Source organism: Thalassophryne amazonica, chromosome 13 (genome assembly GCF_902500255.1).
Source record: "Thalassophryne amazonica chromosome 13, fThaAma1.1, whole genome shotgun sequence".
In the NCBI taxonomy this organism is placed as follows: domain Eukaryota; kingdom Metazoa; phylum Chordata; class Actinopteri; order Batrachoidiformes; family Batrachoididae; genus Thalassophryne; species Thalassophryne amazonica.
In genome coordinates this window covers 80,268,416-80,289,854 of record NC_047115.1, presented here as the reverse complement: position 1 = coordinate 80,289,854, position 21,439 = coordinate 80,268,416, and the positions used below count along the sequence as shown (strand labels likewise).

The 21,439-nt window shown below is 41.1% G+C and overlaps 1 protein-coding gene across 1 annotated transcript in view; it reads left to right on the top strand.

The window, feature by feature from the left end:
• Positions 1–21,439, top strand: part of LOC117522767 (adhesion G protein-coupled receptor A3) — a 1,389,271-nt gene that overhangs the window by 322,389 nt on the left and 1,045,443 nt on the right. Inside the window, exon 3 of the mRNA XM_034184162.1 lies at positions 17,522–17,593. Within this exon, the coding sequence (XP_034040053.1) occupies positions 17,522–17,593 (72 nt within the window). The remainder of the gene's footprint in view (positions 1–17,521; positions 17,594–21,439) is intronic.

Below are 21,439 nucleotides of genomic sequence, written 5' to 3'. Positions count from 1 at the left end.
CAGGGGCAGACTAACTCTGCCCACCTGCCATGTTACACATTGTACGTGGCTCCACGCCACCGTTCGTCATCATCGCTGCCGCTGCCACCACTATTGCTGCTGCTACTGCTGCTCCAACCCAAGCTCTCCTCCACCGTGCAGTCCTCGACATTCCCTCTGCTTCGTGCACACTCCGCTGCTTGCATCTTCTTGTGCTCGCGTCTTCTCGCAGTTGCCTCCCATAGTTGCTTTTCCCCGCCTGCAAACACTCCCATCCTATAAAGTGCCCCGATCCACTGGCTTCTGCCACCACATCTACAGTCATTGGCTAAAACCAAGCCCGCTCCAGGTGTAACCATTTGGGAGGATGCAAACAGGAAGCAAATGCAAATACAACAAAACACATCAAAATAAAATCACACACTTCAAAATAAAATATGAAGCCAAAATACAATCATACATAAAAAGCCATCCTGTTACATTTACAAAAAACAAACAAACAAACAAACAAACAAACAAAAAAAAAAAAAATCCAGCAGCTGGCAACAATTTTTTAATGTCATGTTCACTGACAAAATAATAATAATAATAATCACGTTTAAAATGAGGCTTATCTTCATAATTAACTGGTTTATTTGAGGGAGAAAAAGTCACATTTGATTTCATTGGCATGGGAATGCTAGTAACATTTCACTTTTGAGCCACACATGAAGAGCAAAAATTAGGGAGAAAAAAAGGCAAATACTACATTATCAAATTTCTGTCAAACCTAAAACTTTAGCAGATTAGTTAATGCCAAATATTTACACGTTTAGCCTAATATTTACAAACATCACGTTAAACATTTAGCGAGTATGCACCTTAATAAAAGAGCTAATTGTTCCTCCCTGAAAGACAGATTTAAATAAACAGTCTAATGACAGACATTGAACATGTAAGGGCGTGTTTATTCAAATTTGCAACTCGTGGATGTTTTGAGCTATTTTGTACCCTGCAGTCTTTTGATATCAATTACAAATGAAGGGGCACTTGTAAAATATTAATAAAAAAATATTTTTTTTTTTTTTAAATGGCTGTTTGTGTAAAATTTTGTGTGTGTGTGGGGGGGGGGGGGGGGCTCAGAGGGGGTATTGCCCAGGGAGTAATTCAGTGTAGACCCGCCACTGCTGGCACGCCACGTGTGTGTTGCTTTTATGCAAAGCCACACTCGTGGGGGCACTTAGACATATTTCACATCCAGCTTGAAAGTGATCGTCTGACCACTGTTTTAGTGCTGACAGCGTGATTGGCCACACATTTTCTATGTGTCAAGCGAGTGGTGTTGAATGTTCATGTAAGTCACCTGGAATTTGGCCGACACCTGCCACAAGAGGGATCGAATGGGCTCTTACAGGGCACTCTGACTTTCAGCCACTGGTGTGCACAAATAGTTGTAGTGACAGCTGTACGAGGCATTGGAGGCGGCTCCGATTTGTCATGGCATGCTGTTCTTCCTTCGTGTGCTTGTCGGCTTCAGTCATGTTATGTGTGAAGGGGCCCTTATTGTGGCAAGTAGAGGTGGGCGGATCAATCCTAATATCGATAATATCGATACCAACGCTGGTATTGTTATTGAACGATCCTCATGTAAAAAGACTGCTGCCCATGCAGATTCATCAAAGTCTACTCTCTCTCTGTAAGAGCAGTGCTGCGCTGTGTCACACAACACAGAGCAGCGCACCCCCCCCCCTCTGGTCTTTTGTTGTTGCGCCGTCACGTGGCTCAGTGGCGCCAGCCAATAGCCATGCAGGTAGGCTCAATCTGGCCCGCCCACTCAGCACTGTCCTTGAGTCAGCCCTCTACCTCAGGAGATTTTGTTTAAGTTGTGTTGAGTGATATTTTTTTAAACAAAAATGCTGATTGTGACAATAAAGTATTTTGTTGTCACATACAATGTTTGGCGAAATTCCATCCTAGGTCTTTTGGATCCTTTGGATCTATGAAGCTTAAATATGAAAAACTACCGGTATCAGTATTGATATTGGTGATACTGGACCTGTATTTACTTCAATCAATCAATCAATCAATCAATCAATCAATTTTTTATATAGCGCCAAATCACAACAAACAGTTGCCCCAAGGCACTTTATATTGTAAGGCAAGGCCATACAATAATTATGTAAAACCCCAACGGTCAAAACGACCCCCTGTGAGCAAGCACTTGGCTACAGTGGGAAGGAAAAACTCCCTTTTAACAGGAAGAAACCTCCAGCAGAACCAGGCTCAGGGAGGGGCAGTCTTCTGCTGGGACTGGTTGGGGCTGAGGGAGAGAACCAGGAAAAAGACATGCTGTGGAGGGGAGCACAGATCGATCACTAATGATTAAATGCAGAGTGGTGCATATAGAGCAAAAAGAGAAAGAAACAGTGCATCATGGGAACCCCCCAGCAGTCTACGTCTATAGCAGCATAACTAAGGGATGGTTCAGGGTCACCTGATCCAGCCCTAACGATAAGCTTTAGCAAAAAGGAAAGTTTTAAGCCTAATCTTAAAAGTAGAGAGGGTGTCTGTCTCCCTGATCTGAATTGGGAGCTGGTTCCACAGGAGAGGAGCCTGAAAGCTGAAGGCTCTGCCTCCCATTCTACTCTTACAAACCCTAGGAACTACAAGTAAGTACAATAACTTCAGTTTTATCTGAGTTTAAAAGCAGGAAATTAGAGGTCATCCATGTCTTTATGTCTGTAAGACAATCCTGCAGTTTAGCTAATTGGTGTGTGTCCTCTGGCTTCATGAATAGATAAAGCTGGGTATCATCTGCGTAACAATGAAAATTTAAGCAATACCGTCTAATAATACTGCCTAAGGGAAGCATGGATAAAGTGAATAAAATTGGTCCTAGCACAGTACCTTGTGGAACTCCATAATTAACTTTAGTCTGTGAAGAAGATTCCCCATTTACATGAACAAATTGTAATCTATTAGACAAATATGATTCAAACCACCGCAGCGCAGTGCCTTTAATACCTATGGCATGCTCTAATCTCTGTAATAAAATTTTATGGTCAACAGTATCAAAAGCAGCACTGAGGTCTAACAGAACAAGCACAGAGATGAGTCCACTGTCCGAGGCCATAAGAAGATCATTTGTAACCTTCACTAATGCTGTTTCTGTACTATGATGAATTCTAAAACCTGACTGAAACTCTTCAAATAGACCATTCCTCTGCAGATGATCAGTTAGCTGTTTTACAACTACCCTTTCAAGAATTTTTGAGAGAAAAGGAAGGTTGGAGATTGGCCTATAATTAGCTAAGATAGCTGGGTCAAGTGATGGCTTTTTAAGTAATGGTTTAATTACTGCCACCTTAAAAGCCTGTGGTACATAGCCAACTAACAAAGATAGATTGATCATATTTAAGATCGAAGCATTAAATAATGGTAGGGCTTCCTTGAGCAGCCTGGTAGGAATGGGGTCTAATAACATGTTGATGGTTTGGATGAAGTAACTAATGAAAATAACTCAGACAGAACAATCGGAGAGAAAGAGTCTAACCAAATACCGGCATCACTGACAGCAGCCAAAGATAACGATACGTCTTTGGGATGGTTATGAGTAATTTTTTCTCTAATAGTTAAAATTTTGTTAGCAAAGAAAGTCATGAAGTCATTACTAGTTAAAGTTAATGGAATACTCAGCTCAATAGAGCTCTGACTCTTTGTCAGCCTGGCTACAGTGCTGAAAAGAAACCTGGGGTTGTTCTTATTTTCTTCAATTAGTGATGAGTAGAAAGATGTCCTAGCTTTACGGAGGGCTTTTTTATAGAGCAACAGACTCTTTTTCCAGGCTAAGTGAAGATCTTCTAAATTAGTGAGACGCCATTTCCTCTCCAACTTACGGGTTATCTGCTTTAAGCTACGAGTTTGTGAGTTATACCACGGAGTCAGGCACTTCTGATTTAAAGCTCTCTTTTTTAGAGGAACTACAGCATCCAAAGTTGTCTTCAATGAGGATGTAAAACTATTGACGAGATACTCTATCTCACTTACAGAGTTTAGGTAGCTACTCTGCACTGTGTTGGTATATGGCATTAGAGAACATAAAGAAGGAATCATATCCTTAAACCTAGTTACAGCGCTTTCTGAAAGACTTCTAGTGTAATGAAACTTATTCCCCACTGCTGGGTAGTCCATCAGAGTCTTGGCATTAGATAAATACCAACATTCCTGGTATCGCTCACCTTTAGTGGCAAGCTCACCTACAGCCAACACCTAGCATGTATAGCAAAAGAGATAACGACAAGTAATATAATATAGGCAATGACACACAGGCAAGACCAACTTTAACCTTCTAACTCGTGGTGTGTGTGTTTGTGTGTCTGTCTGTGTGTGAGAGAATAAATCAAGGAACCCCTGTGGTCAAATTTGATTGCCATCAAGAAATTACTAAGAAAATTAATGTCTGAGATGAATAATGACTAATACATTTCTGTTTTCTACACATTCTGCCACTACGTGCTTGCTGGGCTGGATTGTGTAGTGTTAAATGTGCAAACAATGTATGTTTTACCTACAGAGTGAACAATTTAACACAAGGCACAGATCATTAACCGTAGATGAGAATCATTTTTCTGCCCATAGTGATCGCTGGTGTTCTATGTGTGTGTAACTAATGCTTTAAATTGACCAAATTAACATTAGTTCCTGTGAAACAGCTGTGCTGTGGCTGTTCAGACATCTAATATGTCAATTGCTGAGGAAAATTCCACTTTGTTGAGTAGCGACCTGTCTCTCTGATAGGCTTCAGTAGCATGGTGATTGTTTTGTTGTTCCATTGTTTCCACCTTTGAGGCCATCAAATAAAGACAGCTGGAGAATTTCTTTGCTTTTCATTGTTGCATAAGAGGAATTTGGTTATGATGGTGTAGCTCTGTTTGTTTTATTTCCCTTTGCTGGCGCCGGTCTGGCTTTTGTCACTGTAAATTCTAAAACAAAAAATATTGCTTCTGTTGTGTTGTTCCAACCACCCTTCTTCTGAGTCTCATAACACTAGACATACTGAGTTACAGGAAACGAGGGACACAATTTAAGGAAGTTTTCTTTGGCCTGCAGAGAAAACTAAAGAGAAGATTTTTTTTTTTTTTTTTTTTTCTGAGATCCATTTTTAGAAATAACAGAGGTTAAGGTTTGGAGCAAGCTCATTGGACAATGAATTCCTGGCTTTTATTGAAACGTGCGTTTTTAGTTTTTTCTGGATGCACTGTACATTAACTCTCTGGGGTCCGAGGGCATTTTTTGGACAGTTCACTCACCTGGCATAAATGTTTTATTATTGCTGTTAACAACTCTCCCTGCAGCCCACAATCGAGTTTTATGTCTCTTTTTTTAAGAACAGCCTGAGCTTTCAGAATATATATGTTTTTGTTGTGTTTTATAAGTGTAATGCTGCATTCACACAGACGCCACAAATTTACTTCAGTCGTATGGCGATGGGCGCGCCACCATCGCCCGGTGTGTCACTCTGCTTTCGCTGTGAAAATTTGCCCCAGTGCATCATCAAATAGGAGGAGCTTCCATTCAGCTCGCCAGCTCCGGTTGTTAGTCAAGTTAACATGACTGACCTTGATCACACAGAGTGAGTTGTTGTGGAAAGCTCCCAATTCGGGGAGTATCATTATTTGCTGCAGGAGCTGCATCTGGATGACGGCCGCTTACAGTGGTCCTTCCGCCTCTGCTGGACCCAGTTTGAGGACCTCCTGTCCCGGTCACGCGCGCACATGTAAACAATAAAAAAAAAGAAAAAATCCGCTGCTTGCTGTGGGGCTGCTCCATGCTCTTCCCCAAAAAACCCTGTTATAATTGTGTTTGGAAACCAGTCACCATTTGCTGTATTATACATCTGTGTAGTTAATTAATAAAAATTCTCCACAGACGATTCTCCGCTCGCGCGCACACGTAAAAATAAAAAGAGAAAGAAACTCCGCTCGCCCTCCTGTGGGGCTGCTGCTCGCTCTTCCCGAAAAAACTGTCATAATTGTGAAATAAAGGACAAAAGAGACATACGTCCTGCTCACAGGCTGGCGACCAGAGACAGGACATGTTCATACCTTCAGTCAAACTCCAGACATCTCCACGTCATTACATATTCAGTCCCTGATTGGTCATCGTGGCGCGACGACGAAAAAGTTCAGATTTTTCAACTTGGGGAAGACGCCAACGCGATGTGACGTGACGCAATATCGCTCCACAAATGCGCCAATCGCTCAAAATTGCTTCACTCTCGTTGCTTCATTTGCGTCCATCGCGTTGCGCTGCGTGACTTGGCGCCAAAACACGACCTTCCATAGGAATTACATGGCAAGCTATCGCTGCTGTCGCTCGCGTCACGCCCGGTGTCAATGCGGCATAATAAAGGTTTACAATCAAAAATAGGCAAGGAAAAAATAAAGTGAAAAAAAATTTTCCACACAAATTTATTCAAAACACACAGCAAACTATAATAAGCAACTGTTTTGACACTTTATGAAGGTAATTTGTGGTCTTGTGTGAAAATCTGTACAACAAAACAATAAACACAAATGCTCATTTTTAACAATATATACAAAATGGTCTACGTGTTTTGTTGTCCATTGATATGGTAAACAGTGCTTTTCGCAGAGAAAGCAACAGAGTTATCCAATACAATTCACATGCAAACTAGTGGAGCAATCCTGATAGTTACACACTCTTTGTTCGAGTACGTGAGATTGTCATCAGAGGCTCTCCGTGTGCTCCTGCTTTCACTGATCGCTGTGCGTAATGGCGCAGGGCACACTGTTATGTACTAATAGTATGTACTCATTGGAGCACCCAGGGGGCTATTCAAACGGGCCAACTAGTAACATATCACTCCTGAAAACGATCTTTGGCTTTTCACGTGAGGTAAATCTGCCCTACGATTGGATTTTGGAAAACCATGTGATGGTGAACCAATTCCGATTGGACACTCACATTGCGCACATCATCACACAGCTTCTATGAGGAGTACAAAGATGGCCGATGGCTGGCTCGGAAGTCCACGGAGTTAACTTTTCAGCAAAAAAGTATGTTTCTATCTCATAACATTTAAAAGTTATTTATAATTTAGTAAAGCTTGGTCTTAGCCATTGTATACGACGGTGTCGGCCCCAGAGGGTTAACAAATTAAGCCGACCATACAAAAAAAAAAAAATCTTAAGTTCATGTGCATCTGAAATTAAATAGAAGTCAAAGTAAATGGTTTTCCATATTGACACAACTTTTTTATGATTTTGGGTTGTTATTGCAGCCAGTATGAACCCAAGATTTTTCATGCTTTATGTGGTCAAACTTCATTTGTTAAAACCCTCTGGAGTTATTTGACTCAGAAACATGTCAAAGTCACATGACTGAATTAAATGGTGTCCCCATTAAATCCCCCACACTCTGAGTTTCCATTTGGATGTGTTGAAAGTGCGGACTTCAAACTACATACCAGTTTTTAAGTTTTGTTGAGCGACCCAGTAAAATTTGACTCGTGATTAATAATAACCTTTTTCCTAAATATTATGGTAATGTGTGGAGAGGCATTTTGTGCAGTGCTTCATGCAGCAGGCATGTGAATGGGAGTTGTCCCCTTCTTTTCTCCTCTCTGGCTGCAGCAATTTCACCTTGTAAAAAAAACAAAACAAAACATGACTTTCCCTTTATTATTTGTTGGAAGATGCACAAATGATCATCAGCCCACGTATATGGTTGTCAAGGCACTTCATGCAGCATGGGTGCGAACATCTTCCTCATTTCACCTCTCTTAATGCAGGGGAAAAATATATGACTTCCCCTTTATCATTGGTGAAGTAAACCAATCAAAACCACCAACCCCACGTGGATTTATCGTAGATGTTGCTGGGGGGACAAACTGACGTGCCAACTCTGCCTCCAGGTGGACAACGGGAGGAATTGAGGAATTACAAAGTGTCAGGCCTGTGACATGTCCAACACAAGACATAGAGGTCTTGTGTGGGACAGGAAATGTTTTCTGAGTGGCACAAATGATTTGTGTGGCATCTTATTTTGTAAATTATTGTAGAAAAAATGTCTGAAACATATCCTGCATTTTAATGTAAATAGTTGTATACAACTTTGTTGTTTGCTACATTTGCTAAATTTACCATTTATATTTCCATTCTGCTTTTAAAAAATGGTTTGTGCATGTTTGTAGTTTTCACAGTAAAATCAAATTTTATGTTTCTGTGTGAATTTAGGTTCATTGTGTTAATACAGTATATAAGAATGAAGAAAAATCTATTAAGTCACACAGGTAAGGATGTGCTGAAAAAAAAGAGACAAAATTTCAATTTCAATTTATTTTCATTTATATAGCGCCAAATCACAACAGAGATGCCTGAAAGCGCTTCACACAGGTAAGGTCTAACCTTACCAACCCCCAGAAGCAACAGTGGTAAGGAAAAACTCCCTCTGAGGAAGAAACCTCAAGCAGACCAGACTCAAAGGGGTGACCCTCTGCTTGGGCCATGCTACAAACATAAATTACAGAACATGTCACAGAACAATTCACAGACAAATATACAAGAAATGCTGTTGGCGCACAGGACAGGAGGGTCACCAACACAAATACAACTCCCATCTCTGGATGGAGCTGCACCTTAAACAGAGAGAAAAAAACAGAATCAGGCATCAGAAAGACAAAAATACTGTATAATTTGCCAGCATTAAACAACAAGAAAAACTGAAGAAATATTAAGGTGATCGCCGGCCACTCGCCCTAAAATTCACTAATAGACCCAGAATTTAGGTAAAGTTGAGGCTGTGGCCCGCTCCAATTACTAATAAAAGGAATTAAAAGAGTAAAAAAGCATAAAACAAAACTGTACCAGTATGCTAGCCATATGAAAGGGAAAATAAGTGTGTCTTAAGTCTGGACTTGAAAATCTCCACAGAATCTGACTGTTTTATTGACGCAGGGAGATCATTCCACAGAACAGGGGCACGATAAGAGAAAGCTCTGTGACTCGTAGACTTCTTATTCACCTTAGGGACACAAAGTAGTCCTGCATCCTGAGAACGTAAAGCTCGGGCCGGTACGTAAGGTTTAATTCGTTTTTTTTTAAGGTAAATTATGAAGGTAAAACCAAAAGTAATCAAAAACAGCCAATTATATCCTGGATGCCATAGGGTTAAACTAGATTAATTCATGCATTTAAGTGCTGCAAAATATTTCAAAACATGTTGGTATGCTCAAGCATTTACCACTTTGTAATGTTGCGATTCCTTCTGACATTTTTGCATTGAGGATAGCAGGCAATGAAAGCTGTCAGGCGTTTTAATCCATTCATCCTGCAAATATGCCTGCAGGTGCACAACAGTATGAGGGTCATCATTGTTGCATTGTTCTACAATCCTCCACAATTTTTTTTATTGGAGGACAGGTCAGAATTGCCAGTCCTCTATCTGTAACTTCCACAGCCATACCCATGTAAAGTGTGTAGCAGGTGGTTTTGCATTGTCTTGTTGACTTATGTCTGGATGTCCCTGGTAAAGATGTAATCTTGAAGGAACCATATGTTGTTCTAAAATCTCACTGTATGTTTCTGCATTAATGCTGCCATCACAGAAGTATAAATTACTGTTACTAAGAACCCTAACTCTAGAGCTAGAATTCCATATAAATCACACGATTGGAAAAACAAAGACAATTTGAGCTGCATTCATATATGAGAGACATTTGTACAGCCATGTATGAATGTCGTATGAATACTCAAAATGTGGTATGAAGCGATCTTGAATGATTTGCGCAGTTCGGAGTGTAGCAGCACCCAAATCCAGGTTGAGCATGCAGGTCGAATGTCAACATAAAACTTCCCCCATGAAAAAAATATAATTAGACCAAAATTTTTAAAAGAGAGAATTAAAAAACAACACTTTTTGAAACCTCACAACGACGGCACGTGAAATCTGGGTGAAAAGCAAGCAGGAGGAGGGGGTGGTGGCAGGGCTAGTGCTGTGGTCCGCTCTTTTGAAGACCTGCCATGTCACAGCTGGGTGTCACACTCGCATCATATTTAAGATATTAAAAACTGCCCTTAATCCACCTGTGGTAATGAACAGAGCCACTTGATAGGGGAAGACAATAATTATCAGCTTTCGGATGTAGGAGGGATTCAAGGTCACCAGTGGTCACAACTGTCAAATCCTTCACCGCAACGTAGCTCAGCACGTATTGCTCGCAGAAACTTCATATTTGGTGGGTACATGCCTTGGAGGAGTACTTCGCATGGGTTCGAAGGCCAATGACCTTGACCTACTTTTGAAGGTCACCAATGGTCACAACTGTCATATCCTTTACCGCAATGTAGCTCGGCACCTTTTGCTCACAGAAACTTCATATTTGGTGGGTACATGCCTTGGAGGAGTACTTTGCGTGGGTTCGAAGGCCAGTGACCTTAACCTACTTTTCAAAGTCACCAATGGTCACAACTGTCCAATCCTTCGCCGCAATGTAGCTCGGCACCTATTGCTTGCAGAAACTATATATACGAGGTCTGTCCGTAAAGTATAGGTCCTTTTTATTTTTTTCAAAAACTATATGGATTTCATTCATATGTTTTTACGTCAGACATGCTTGAACCCTCGTGCGCATGCATGAGTTTTTCCATGCCTGTCAGTGACATCATTCGCCTTTGAGCACTCCTTGTGGGAGGAGTCGTCCAGCCCCTCGTCGGAATTCCTTTGTCTGAGAAGTTGCTGAGAGACTGGCGCGTTGTTTGATCAAAAATTTTTCTAAACCTGTGAGACACATCGAAGTGGACATGGTTCGAAAAATTAAGCTGGTTTTCAGTGAAAATTTTAACGGCTGATGAGAGATTTTGAGGTGATACTGTTGCTTTAAGGACTTCCCACGGAGCGAGCCTGTTCAAGCTGAAAAACCTCCACATTTCAGGCTCTATTGATCCAGGACGTCGTGAGAGAACAGAGAAGTTTCAGAAGAAGTCGGTTTCAGCATTTTATCCGGATATTCCACTGTTAAAGGAGATTTTTTTAATGAAAGACGTGCGGATGGGTCCACCACAGGAAAAACACCTCTGTTGAAAGCCTTAAGGACAAGTTGGAACATGTCCTGCTGTTAAACAATTTCTCATATACTCACTCCACTGAAAGCCATCAAAAGCCGCCTGGATTTTACAAATGGTTATCAACACGGAGGTGTTTTTCCTGTGCCGCCGCACTGCGTCGGCTGCGTCCCGACGCGCGGACCCGTCCGCACGTCTTTCATTAAAAAAATCTCCTTTAACAGTGGAATATCCGGATAAAATGCTGAAACCGACTTCTTCTGAAACTTCTCTGTTCTCTCACGACGTCCTGGATCAATAGAGCCTGAAATGTGGAGGTTTTCAGCTTGAACAGGCTGACGACGGCGGCTGAGAGCGCTGAGTGACGTCTCGCTCCGTGGGAAGTCCTTAAAGCGACAGAATCACCTCAAAATCTCTCATCAGCCGTTAAAATTTTCACTGAAAACCAGCTTAATTTTTCGAACCGTGTCCACTTCGATGTGTCTCACAGGTTTAGAAAAAATTTTGATCAAACAACGCGCCAGTCTCTCAGCAACTTCTCAGACAAAGGAATTCCGACCAGGGGCTGGACGACTCCTCCCACAAGGAGTGCTCACAGGCGAATGACGTCACCGACAGGCGTGGAAAAACTCACGCATGCGCACGAGGGTTCAAGCATGTCTGATGTAAAAACATATGAATGAAATCCATATAGTTTTTGAAAAAAATAAAAAGGACCGTTGCTTTATTGACAGACCTCGTATAGTGGGTACATGCCTTAGAGGAGTACTTCGCATGGGTTTGAAGTCGAGTAACCTTGACCTACTTTTAAAAAATTACCAATTGTTACATATGTTCGAAGGCTATTAACTTTTTAGGGTCACTGTTGGCCACATCCTCTAAATAAATATAATGTCAATCTCCAATTTTTCCACTGTGTATCCCAGTTTACATCAAACCCATGAGAGTTCAGCCAAATACTTACCCCACACGTACATATTACTGCACTTTACATGGAAAATAGTACTGCGCATGGGGCATTTTGTGACAAATGTCTCTAGTTGTTGTTGTTTCTGTTTTGTAAAAAGACATCTTCTGAATGTTGAGCAAAGGCTTCAGTTTTTTTTTTTTTTAATAGGTGCAAGACAGAGCATGCAGTGCGATGTCAGAGTCTGAAACAGACAGTGAGGATTCTGAAGATGAAGGAGGTGATCCCTCTTTTGTTCTGGACAACCAACCAGAGCAGATGCATCCACAGATGTGCACGCATATCTGCACAGTGGATTGGATCGCACGCTTTTCTGTCCAGCTTCTCCAGGACTCAGGAGCTACAGAGTTCCACTGCAGCACTGAGTTCTGGAACAAAGAGCGGGGTGGAGACACACACTGCCCCAGCAGTAAGCAGGCTCCAGGTGTGGAGAGCACAGGGGTACAGGTAGAGATTACCCCCCCAAGTACCAAAACAGTTTTTTCTTCTTTTTTTTTTTTTTTTTTGCCACTAACACAGTCTGGACAGTCTGTACCAACAACCACAAAAAATGGTACAAAAACAAGGAATAAGGGGAAAAATACACATGGATTTTGAGGTGGAATAGCTATACCAATTTTTGGGGCTTCTGATGTGCATTGGACAGGAATTGTTTTTCTGAGGGGCACAAATATAATTTGTGTGGCATCTTAATGCATGCAAATAGCCACAAAAAACACCTGAACCATTTCCTGCATTTTATTGTGAATTGTTGTAGATAACTTTGTTCATGCTACATTTTTAAATATGTTTTTGAAATGTACAATTTTTATTTGCATTCTAAGTTATAAAAATGGTTAAACATTTTTCTGGTTTTCACAGTAAAACAAAACTAACTTTTAACTGATTCGAATTTTAGGTTTTGGGGTAAATTTAGGGTCACTGTTTTAATGCAGTATGTCAGAATGAAAGCAAAACTGTAAAGTCACACAAGTAAGGTTGTGCTGAAAAAAAAATGACACCAAACAAGGCCAGGTAATCAGTTTTTAAGGTAAATTATGAAGGTAAAACCAAAAGTAGTCAAAAACACCCAATTATACCCAAGACTCCTGAGGGTTAAGGAAAAAAAGCAACTTTGGAAGCATCACCACCACCAACCACTGCAAAGCAACTAAACACAGCACTCTCAAACGTTGCTTTTACGCAATGTGCTGCTTTTATGCAGTACTTCTCCATAAAAATTCTAATAAATTACATAAAATGAAACAGTTTTGTCAGAACTGAAGGTTTCCCCTTAAGTGTATGCTAATACCGATCGTGCACTCCACTCCAGTGGGAGCGGAGTGGTTGGAAATGAGAAGAGGAACAAGTGATTCAATTTTAGTGGTGATCCGGATCACGATCCGGATCCAGGAATTTTTTAAAGGATTCTTCAACATTGCAGGATAGGGGGAATTTTGACATTCTAGTTTCTAACTCCACAAAACAAGGCTGAAAGGCTTGAAAAAAATTAGGGTGTAACATAATCAAATGTTCTATCAAACAACAAAGTTTGGTGATGATCGGATCCGGATTCCGGATCTGGTGATCCAGAATATGCAATAATATAGGGGAAATAGAAAATGTGTCAGTGTGAGGTGACAAATGAAGCTAGAGATGCACAACTAACACCAAATTGTAGCTGAATCTGTACTGATTCAGTAAGGTGTCATCAGATTTGATGTAGCTTCAAATGTTATGGAGCTAGATCCAGAAGAAAACCGCCATTACTGAAAAATCGTTTTTATACAATAACTTGAACTGATAAAGACATTAATGTGATTCCAAGTTCTAGTGGTATGTTTTCATGGTTCAAGGATGTCAAATATAAAGGAAAGAAAAGTGTATGTATCATAGTTTTGGTTGTAACACTGAATTGTTGAATAGATCACTGTGCCAAGGAGGGAATCTCTTTAGGGTCAGTGACCCTATGGCCTTGTGTAGCACATGCAACACTTAAAAAATAGTTCTATTTCAGAATTTACTGTTATTTATTTAGAGAAGTGTTTCATAAATGTTAAAAAATTAATATATTTGCAGTTTAGTTGAATAATAAATTAAATTTTATCTCTTATTAGTTTTTGTCTATAAGCACATACAATATCAATATCAGTGCTCAGATGACAGTAGCTTCTGGGAAAGGTGCAAGTTGCAATAAACTGTGATGCCAAGCGCCAAGGATCCATGCTATCCAGTCACAGCAGATGAAACTTTTTTTTACTACATGAGCAAACATCGTTAGACTTTTTAAGGTTCAATGATTCCACGGCGTGTAGATGTTATGGCGTCAGTGACCCCATGGCCTTGGCGGAGGTTTGCACTCTCCGAGTGCTTCTAGTCTTGAAAGGTGTTATTTGGGTGATTTCTTGTTTCTCCCAAGCAACCATGCAATTCAGGAAGATGCCCTATTTTGTGTGAAATTCATTGCTTTCACCACCAACAGTCCATATTTTTCCCAAATTTCAAAAGTGTAAACAGTGCAGAATTTTGCTGTTTTCACCACAAAATCTATATTTTCCTTAAAATTAAAAAAAAAAAAATGAGAAAGAATTGTGAACATTGTTTAGATAAAATCATAATCCATAAAGGGCTGAAAGAAAAGAAGCATTTTTGGTGAACTGTGGATGTATGGACACCAGACAGATGAACATAAAGAGGTCAGACAGTTTGCTTGGCATTAAGGGCCACATGACACTTAGAACAAATGAGCACAAGCTAAGCCAAATCAGTCAAAAATAGCCAAAAAAAAAAAAAAAAAATCCCAATTTGTGCCACATCTGGGAGGGAATAAGAATTGTGGAAGACAGTTGTCCGAATACTCAAACTGCACTCTGACCTGCCCTGACTGATTCGTGCACATTCTGGGTGCATCAGCACTCATTTGCAGTCTAAATGTTTTTGGAACACAGTATAAACACCAATAATGCTGTTAGATTACAGTAAGAATATTGCAAATGTACCTTGAATGCCATATGACTGCAGCTTGAAAGTCACTCGAACTTTGGATGGAGGGTAATTAAGGGGAGGCGCGTGGCAGAGCGAGCACTGCGGTCTGCTATCTTATGCAGACCTGCCCTGTTTTTCTGCTGGATGTCAAAAGACATTCAGCCTATGAAATGATGACATGTAAACCAGGATCCACCGACTATCACATCACTGTAGTGCATGTACATCGATGTGATCAGACGACTACGGCCATCAGATCACTGATGTGCACATGTGTCATTACCGGTGCAACAGTGATGGCCCCCAGCCCACGATGCATCACAGTACACCCACAATCAGGGGAAGCTGGAGTACATGTATTAGGCCATACATTAGATATCATATTTAATCCTGTGTCAAGTGTCAAGGCAGGTGCTGATATGAAAGCATCACACAACGGCTGACCTGCCCCTCCATCACTCATGCACTCTCTCTCCTCCAATGTTGCTCACTCCCTCACCCTGCCTCTCACGGCCTTTCCCACCCCAGATATAGCTCTATGACCTGATCACACCGTGGTCCACGTGTGTGTGTCATGCCAATCAGACAATGCTGCATATGATGGACTCTCTGAAGAGTCTAAAAGATCCAAAGTGTCATATTCAAAAGGTTTGTTTCATCAGGGATCTTCCACACAAAACCATCCGCCCTCATCGCCGCTTCCAGCTGCCGGACAATGGTCCATTGTTCACTAAAGGGCTGATGTCCTGGAGGGAGTAAGAGGAAGAGAAAGAGAGACGCAGAAAGAGAGAGAGAGTGTGGCTGGCGATTGCTGTCTGGACGTAGCGTCATATGGAATAATTATTTCATAGTGTATTACGCATCTGCCCCGGATCATGGCGGATGCCACCATCCCACTTCACACCCATGTCACACAGATGACATGCTTTCATCACTTTGCTGATGTACATGGTAATAATTCTCTAAAAGTAATTAAATGGCATATGAGGTCTGTTAGAAACAATCTGACCTTTTTATTTAAAAAAAAAACTATATGGATTTGAATCATGTGCGCTTGCATCAGCCAAGCTTGAACCTTTGTGCGCATGCGTGAGTTTTTTCACGCCTGTCGGTTGCGTCATTCACCTGTGGGCAGGCTTTGAGTGAGCACTGGTCCACCCTCCGCGTCGGTTTTTCATTGTCAGGAAAATGGCTGAGTGATTGGAGCAGTGCTGAATCAAATTTTTTCCAGAAACTGTGAGAGACAACCAGGTGGAAACCATTCGGAAGATTCACACGGCTTTCGGTGAAGATACTCTGGGCGTAACACAGATTAAGGATCATTACAACCGGATTAAAGATGGCCCACAGCAGTGCAGGGCGCGCCGTGCTCCGAGCGCCCATCGACAGGCTGAAACAACCAGATCATTTCCAAAGTGAAGGCTGTGTTGATCCGGGACGTCTTGGAAGTCTCACAGGACAAGCTGTGACATGCCCAGCTGTTACACAATTTCTTGGATACTCACTTGACTGAAAAGCCACTGAAAGCTGTCTGAATCTTCCGAATGGTTTCCAACATGGACGTGCTTTTTGTTGTGCACCATGAGAGGCTCTGTCCCGACGCGCGAATTCCTCTGCACGTCTTTCATTACAAAATCTCCTGTAACAGTGGAATGTGCCGCAAAAGTGCTGATGTACACCTCTTTCACAGTTTCTCTGGTAGTCAGACGACGTCCCGGATCAACACAGCCTTCACTTTGGAAATGATCTGGTCGTTTCAGCCTGTCGATGGCCGCTTGGAGTGCGGCGCGCCCTGCACTGCTGTGGGCCATCTTTAATCTGGTTGTAATGATCCTTAATCTGTGTGACGCCCAGAGTATCCTCACTGAATGCCGTCTGAATCTTCTGAATGGTTTCCACCTGGCTGTCTCTCACAGTTTCTGGAAAAATTTGATGCAGCGTTGCTCCAATCGCTCAGCCATTTTCCTGAGAATGAAGATCCGATGAGGGGGGTGGACCAGTACTCGCTCAAAGCCTGCCCACAGATGAATGATGCAACCGACAGGCGTGAAAAAACTCACGCATGCGCACGAAGGTTCAAGCTTGGCTGATGCAAGCGCACATGATTCAAATCCATATAGTTTTTTAAAAAATAAAAAGTTTGGATAGTTTTCTAACAGGCCTCATATACTATTTAATGATGGAGGCAGCCATGAATGTAGTTCTTCCAACACCAAGTCAAATAGATAACAGCTGAATTTTCTCCTGAGTTTCCCACCAAAAATTCTAACCCAAACATACATTTTTTTCCTAGTTGGTGCTCTAAACGTCTGACTTCACTCCATGTCACGGACACGGCAATAGACAAACAGACTGACAGTTCAATGGACTTTAATTTTGGATGTGGGTGAGGCAAGGAAGGAAATTAGCGCTATGCATGTGTGAGGTTATATGTGTTTCATATGTCTTGTTCAAGCTGAAAATGATGGATGGATGGATGGATAGATGGATAGATGGATGGATGGATGTGTAATTAGTGGCTGACCACTTCTCTTTCTGTCTTCTCCAGGAACCTAAAAAATAACTTGATAAGTACAGTGGAGCCTGGTGCATTCCATGGACTGCTGGCTCTCAGGAAACTGTGAGTATGATAAAACCTTGGAATGGCCTTCTCCAAAGGAGGCACAGACAAGTACCTTTGCAAAAGAGACCAAAAGAAGTGTCTATAGTAAAAATATAAAATAAATCAGGACTGAGATGTTATAAGATTCAAATTAGAGCCACTCACATAAAAGGTGTTTTTACAGGGGTATTTCACAAGGCATTACTCTACGAATGCCCACGATCCAAAAAAGTGCAAAAAAATTGAATGAAACATCTTAACCCCCCCATACTAGCAGCTGAAGGCTTGCCTCCTCTACCCTTGTGCTCTCAGCCAGACGTGATGGAGCTGTTCAACTTTAAACAAAAAACAAAACAAACGTTCATCAGGGCTGCTTCGGTTTCAAATTTTTACCCCACAGAACATGATCAAAATAGTTTCAAGCCATAGTTGCAACAAATACACCATTTAACCATAATAGGGTCTTGATTTGGTGGACCCATTGCATTTTGGGGCTTTTAATTCAACATAATCAAATCTTTTTTTGTTAAAATACTCAGCAAATGTTTACTTCATTCCAGTTGCAAGTAATATGAACGCTGCATATGTTAAATTTATTCCTTTCACCTTACATTACCTTACACATTACATTCATGAATAGAAATGCCACTCGGTTTTGTTTATTTTTTTATTAAAATGTAATAAAATAAGGACATGCATCATAAAACAGGCATAACTGGAAAGTAACTAACAAATGTACAAATGAAGCAAGTTTTTCCAAAAAAATATAGTGTATTATTTATTTGAATTTCATTAGAAATTCAACCTACTCAGGTCAGTTTACACATAACATCTGTTTGAGCAACACATTAGCCCCATTGAACTTGGCAATTGTCATACCAGAATATACCATGCGTGAGGGGCAGAGTTTCATTGTGTGTTTATTGTATATGTACTTCTTCCTCTGCATCACCATCAAAACCCTCTGTCTCCTCCAATATCAACTGTAAGGAAGCCTGAACAAAGTCAAAAGTTAAAGTCAAAGTGTCTTGATTAGTCTCCCTCGGAAGAAATTTGTCGTGTGCAGGGGAGACAGGATCTTACAACTGTTCACTGTGACATGCCTGTGTGTGCTTGCTGTCCTCACGTGGCAATACGTAAAAACAAATATTACTTTTGCGAAGGGCTGTACAGTGTGCACAGCATGCATATTGGTAGCCTATCCCAGCTGAAACGGACCGTCAGTTCATGTGGACACGCAACAGGCGATCTGAATGTCACATTCGCAGGACTATATGACAAGCCAACAGTGCAACAAGTACACAACTTTCAGTCACGTATCAGCAGAAATACACTGTAACAAAGATTTTTGGTCAGTTATGGTGCTTTTTTCTCTTATTTTTAATAAAAATATGTTTATCTCCTTGTTGATTTTAGCCATTTTACACCCCTGTTATAAAACAGTGATTGTAGTGCAGTGGTAAAGTTGCTGTCTAGTAATCAGGGCTTTTATAAATTGCAGGTTGAAATCCCGTGAGTGGCATTTGCATGTATTTTTTATTTAACCGGGGTTATTTAACCATGGAGTTCTGTATTGTGTCCTCTTTTATTTATTATTTATATCAACCCAGTCATATTCACTAATTATACAGCTGTTTTTTTTTTTTATTTATTCCACATCAGAGGTGCGATGTGGTGCAACATGTCCCAGCTGCTCGCACTGTGTTCGTGCACATTCGTAGTCCCACATTTCGTGTTTGGTTTGCGGATTTTCTTCCGGTTTCTGCATCTTTCGTGTTATGTGTGAAGGGACCCTAAATGTTGGAAGCAATTGTAGTGAGCAGAATTGTGTACACACAAAGACATACTGTACTGATACGACAATGTGATTGCTATTTGACCAAATTTTATTTTGGAAATGGATACAAAAAGTAATCATAATTGAGGCAGTAAAGAGTTTTGTTTTGTTTCTCTGTCTATTGGTGAACCCTTCCTTTTGAGTGATTTTCTCAGCGATTACTCACTTTCTGGATTTCTACATATAGCCTTTTGCGTGAGTGACATGATCGCAGTGTGATATTAGTGGGTTATGGGCTGGCAGGGCTGCAGGCAGTGAGTTAGCTGGGCTGATTCGGACGCGTGTGCACCAGACTCTCCCAACAGCAGAGTGCTAATTTAAGTGCTCCCCAACTGGTGATTACTCGAGTGCTCTGCTTATTTTCCCACAGCTGCTCCAGCAAAGCAGCTCTTTAATTACACAGCATGAGGGCATGGAGCCATGGACGTGACAGCACTCAGGCAGTCACATGCAGACGACTGCTGCATGTGCTCGTGCATCTGTTTCAATAGTGACTTTGTGAGGTAAAAGTTTACCAAAGGTCAGGACTGATGCTGCATGAAGTAAAAGAGATAAATGTTCAAGGCAGTGGTTTGCCATCATTGCTCTCACAGCTGTTTAACCAATTTAAACAATTATACTGCACAAATTAGTTTTTTTTAAGTTGTGCTTTCACAGCTACATCATAGCCAGTCCATACACAGGCACTGTGAGTGTTGTAAGGAGTGGGATCATAGTCTTTAACTTCTTTCCAGTGGATGCTGCCATTTGTTTGAGATGTGTTCTGGCTCCAGGGCCAATGCTTGCATGGATGTGGTGCTGGGTGGGGTTGTGTACTCCACCAATTTAGATGCCCATGTCAGTGAGGTAATGTTTACTGACCTTGACATTGCAAGCGATGCTATGATATTTGTGGAATAAGTGGATGCCCTGATTGTGCTGAGTATCTGAGTTCATGATTGTCCTGGATCAAGACGAAGAACGGCAATTTCAGTAACTTCCTGCACTCAGACATCTGGGGTATACTTTCATGTGGTGAAGGAAATAAATTTATCCCCATAGCGAAATTCATGTTTCTGGGTCTATGGTTTTTGAGATCAACAAACCCTAGGGAAGAGCTTCTGGAGTCAAGAGGACCTTGGATAGAAATGCTTGGTGAGGCTGACACCTTTACAATAGAAAGAAGGTCCAAGTTTTGGCCCTCATTTTTCAAACTGTGCATAGAAGAGGTTGCAAATACCACTATATGAGCAAAATTTTGTATATCTGCAAGTACAAAAAACAAGACAAAACACATATTTTCAAACAGGCACACCACGGTTGGAAGCATCTCCTGTTGATAAACCACCATGCTCATCCATGTTCATTGTCATTTGCACTCAGAAAAAGAAAGTCATGTATAGGCTCTGACGCCTATTGGTGTGTGCATATCTCATGATTCTGCAGCATCAATTGGATGACAGTCTATGACTCCCCCCTGGACAAACCAACAATGTGACACAGGTAATTTCTCCAAGTATCCATTTACAGCTGGGTGGACAGAGACAACATAGATTAAGTTTTTTTATCCAATCACACAAACAGGTAGCATGAGTTAGATTACAAACCAGGTCAACATACAGTGTACCCAGAAAGTAGTCACAACACTGCGCATTTTCCACATTTTTTAAACATTACAGCCTTCCAAAATTCCAAAAATGGATGAAATTCATTTTTCCCCTCAAAAGTCTACACGCAATACACCATAATGAAAATGTCATTGTTTTTTTGTTTTTGTGTTTTAGATTTTTGCATATTTATTAAAAATGAAAAACAAAACAACAAAAACAGCTCAGAAATCACATGGACATATCTTCACAGCCTTTGGCATGAAGATAAACTTGAGCTCAAGTGCATTGTGTTTTCATTGATCATCCTTGAGATGTTTCTACAGCTTAATTGGAGTCCACCTGTGGTTAATTCAGTTGATTGGACATGATTTGGAAAGGCAAACACCTCTCTAAATATAAGGTCCCACGGGTGACAGTGCAAGTCAGAGCACAAATCAA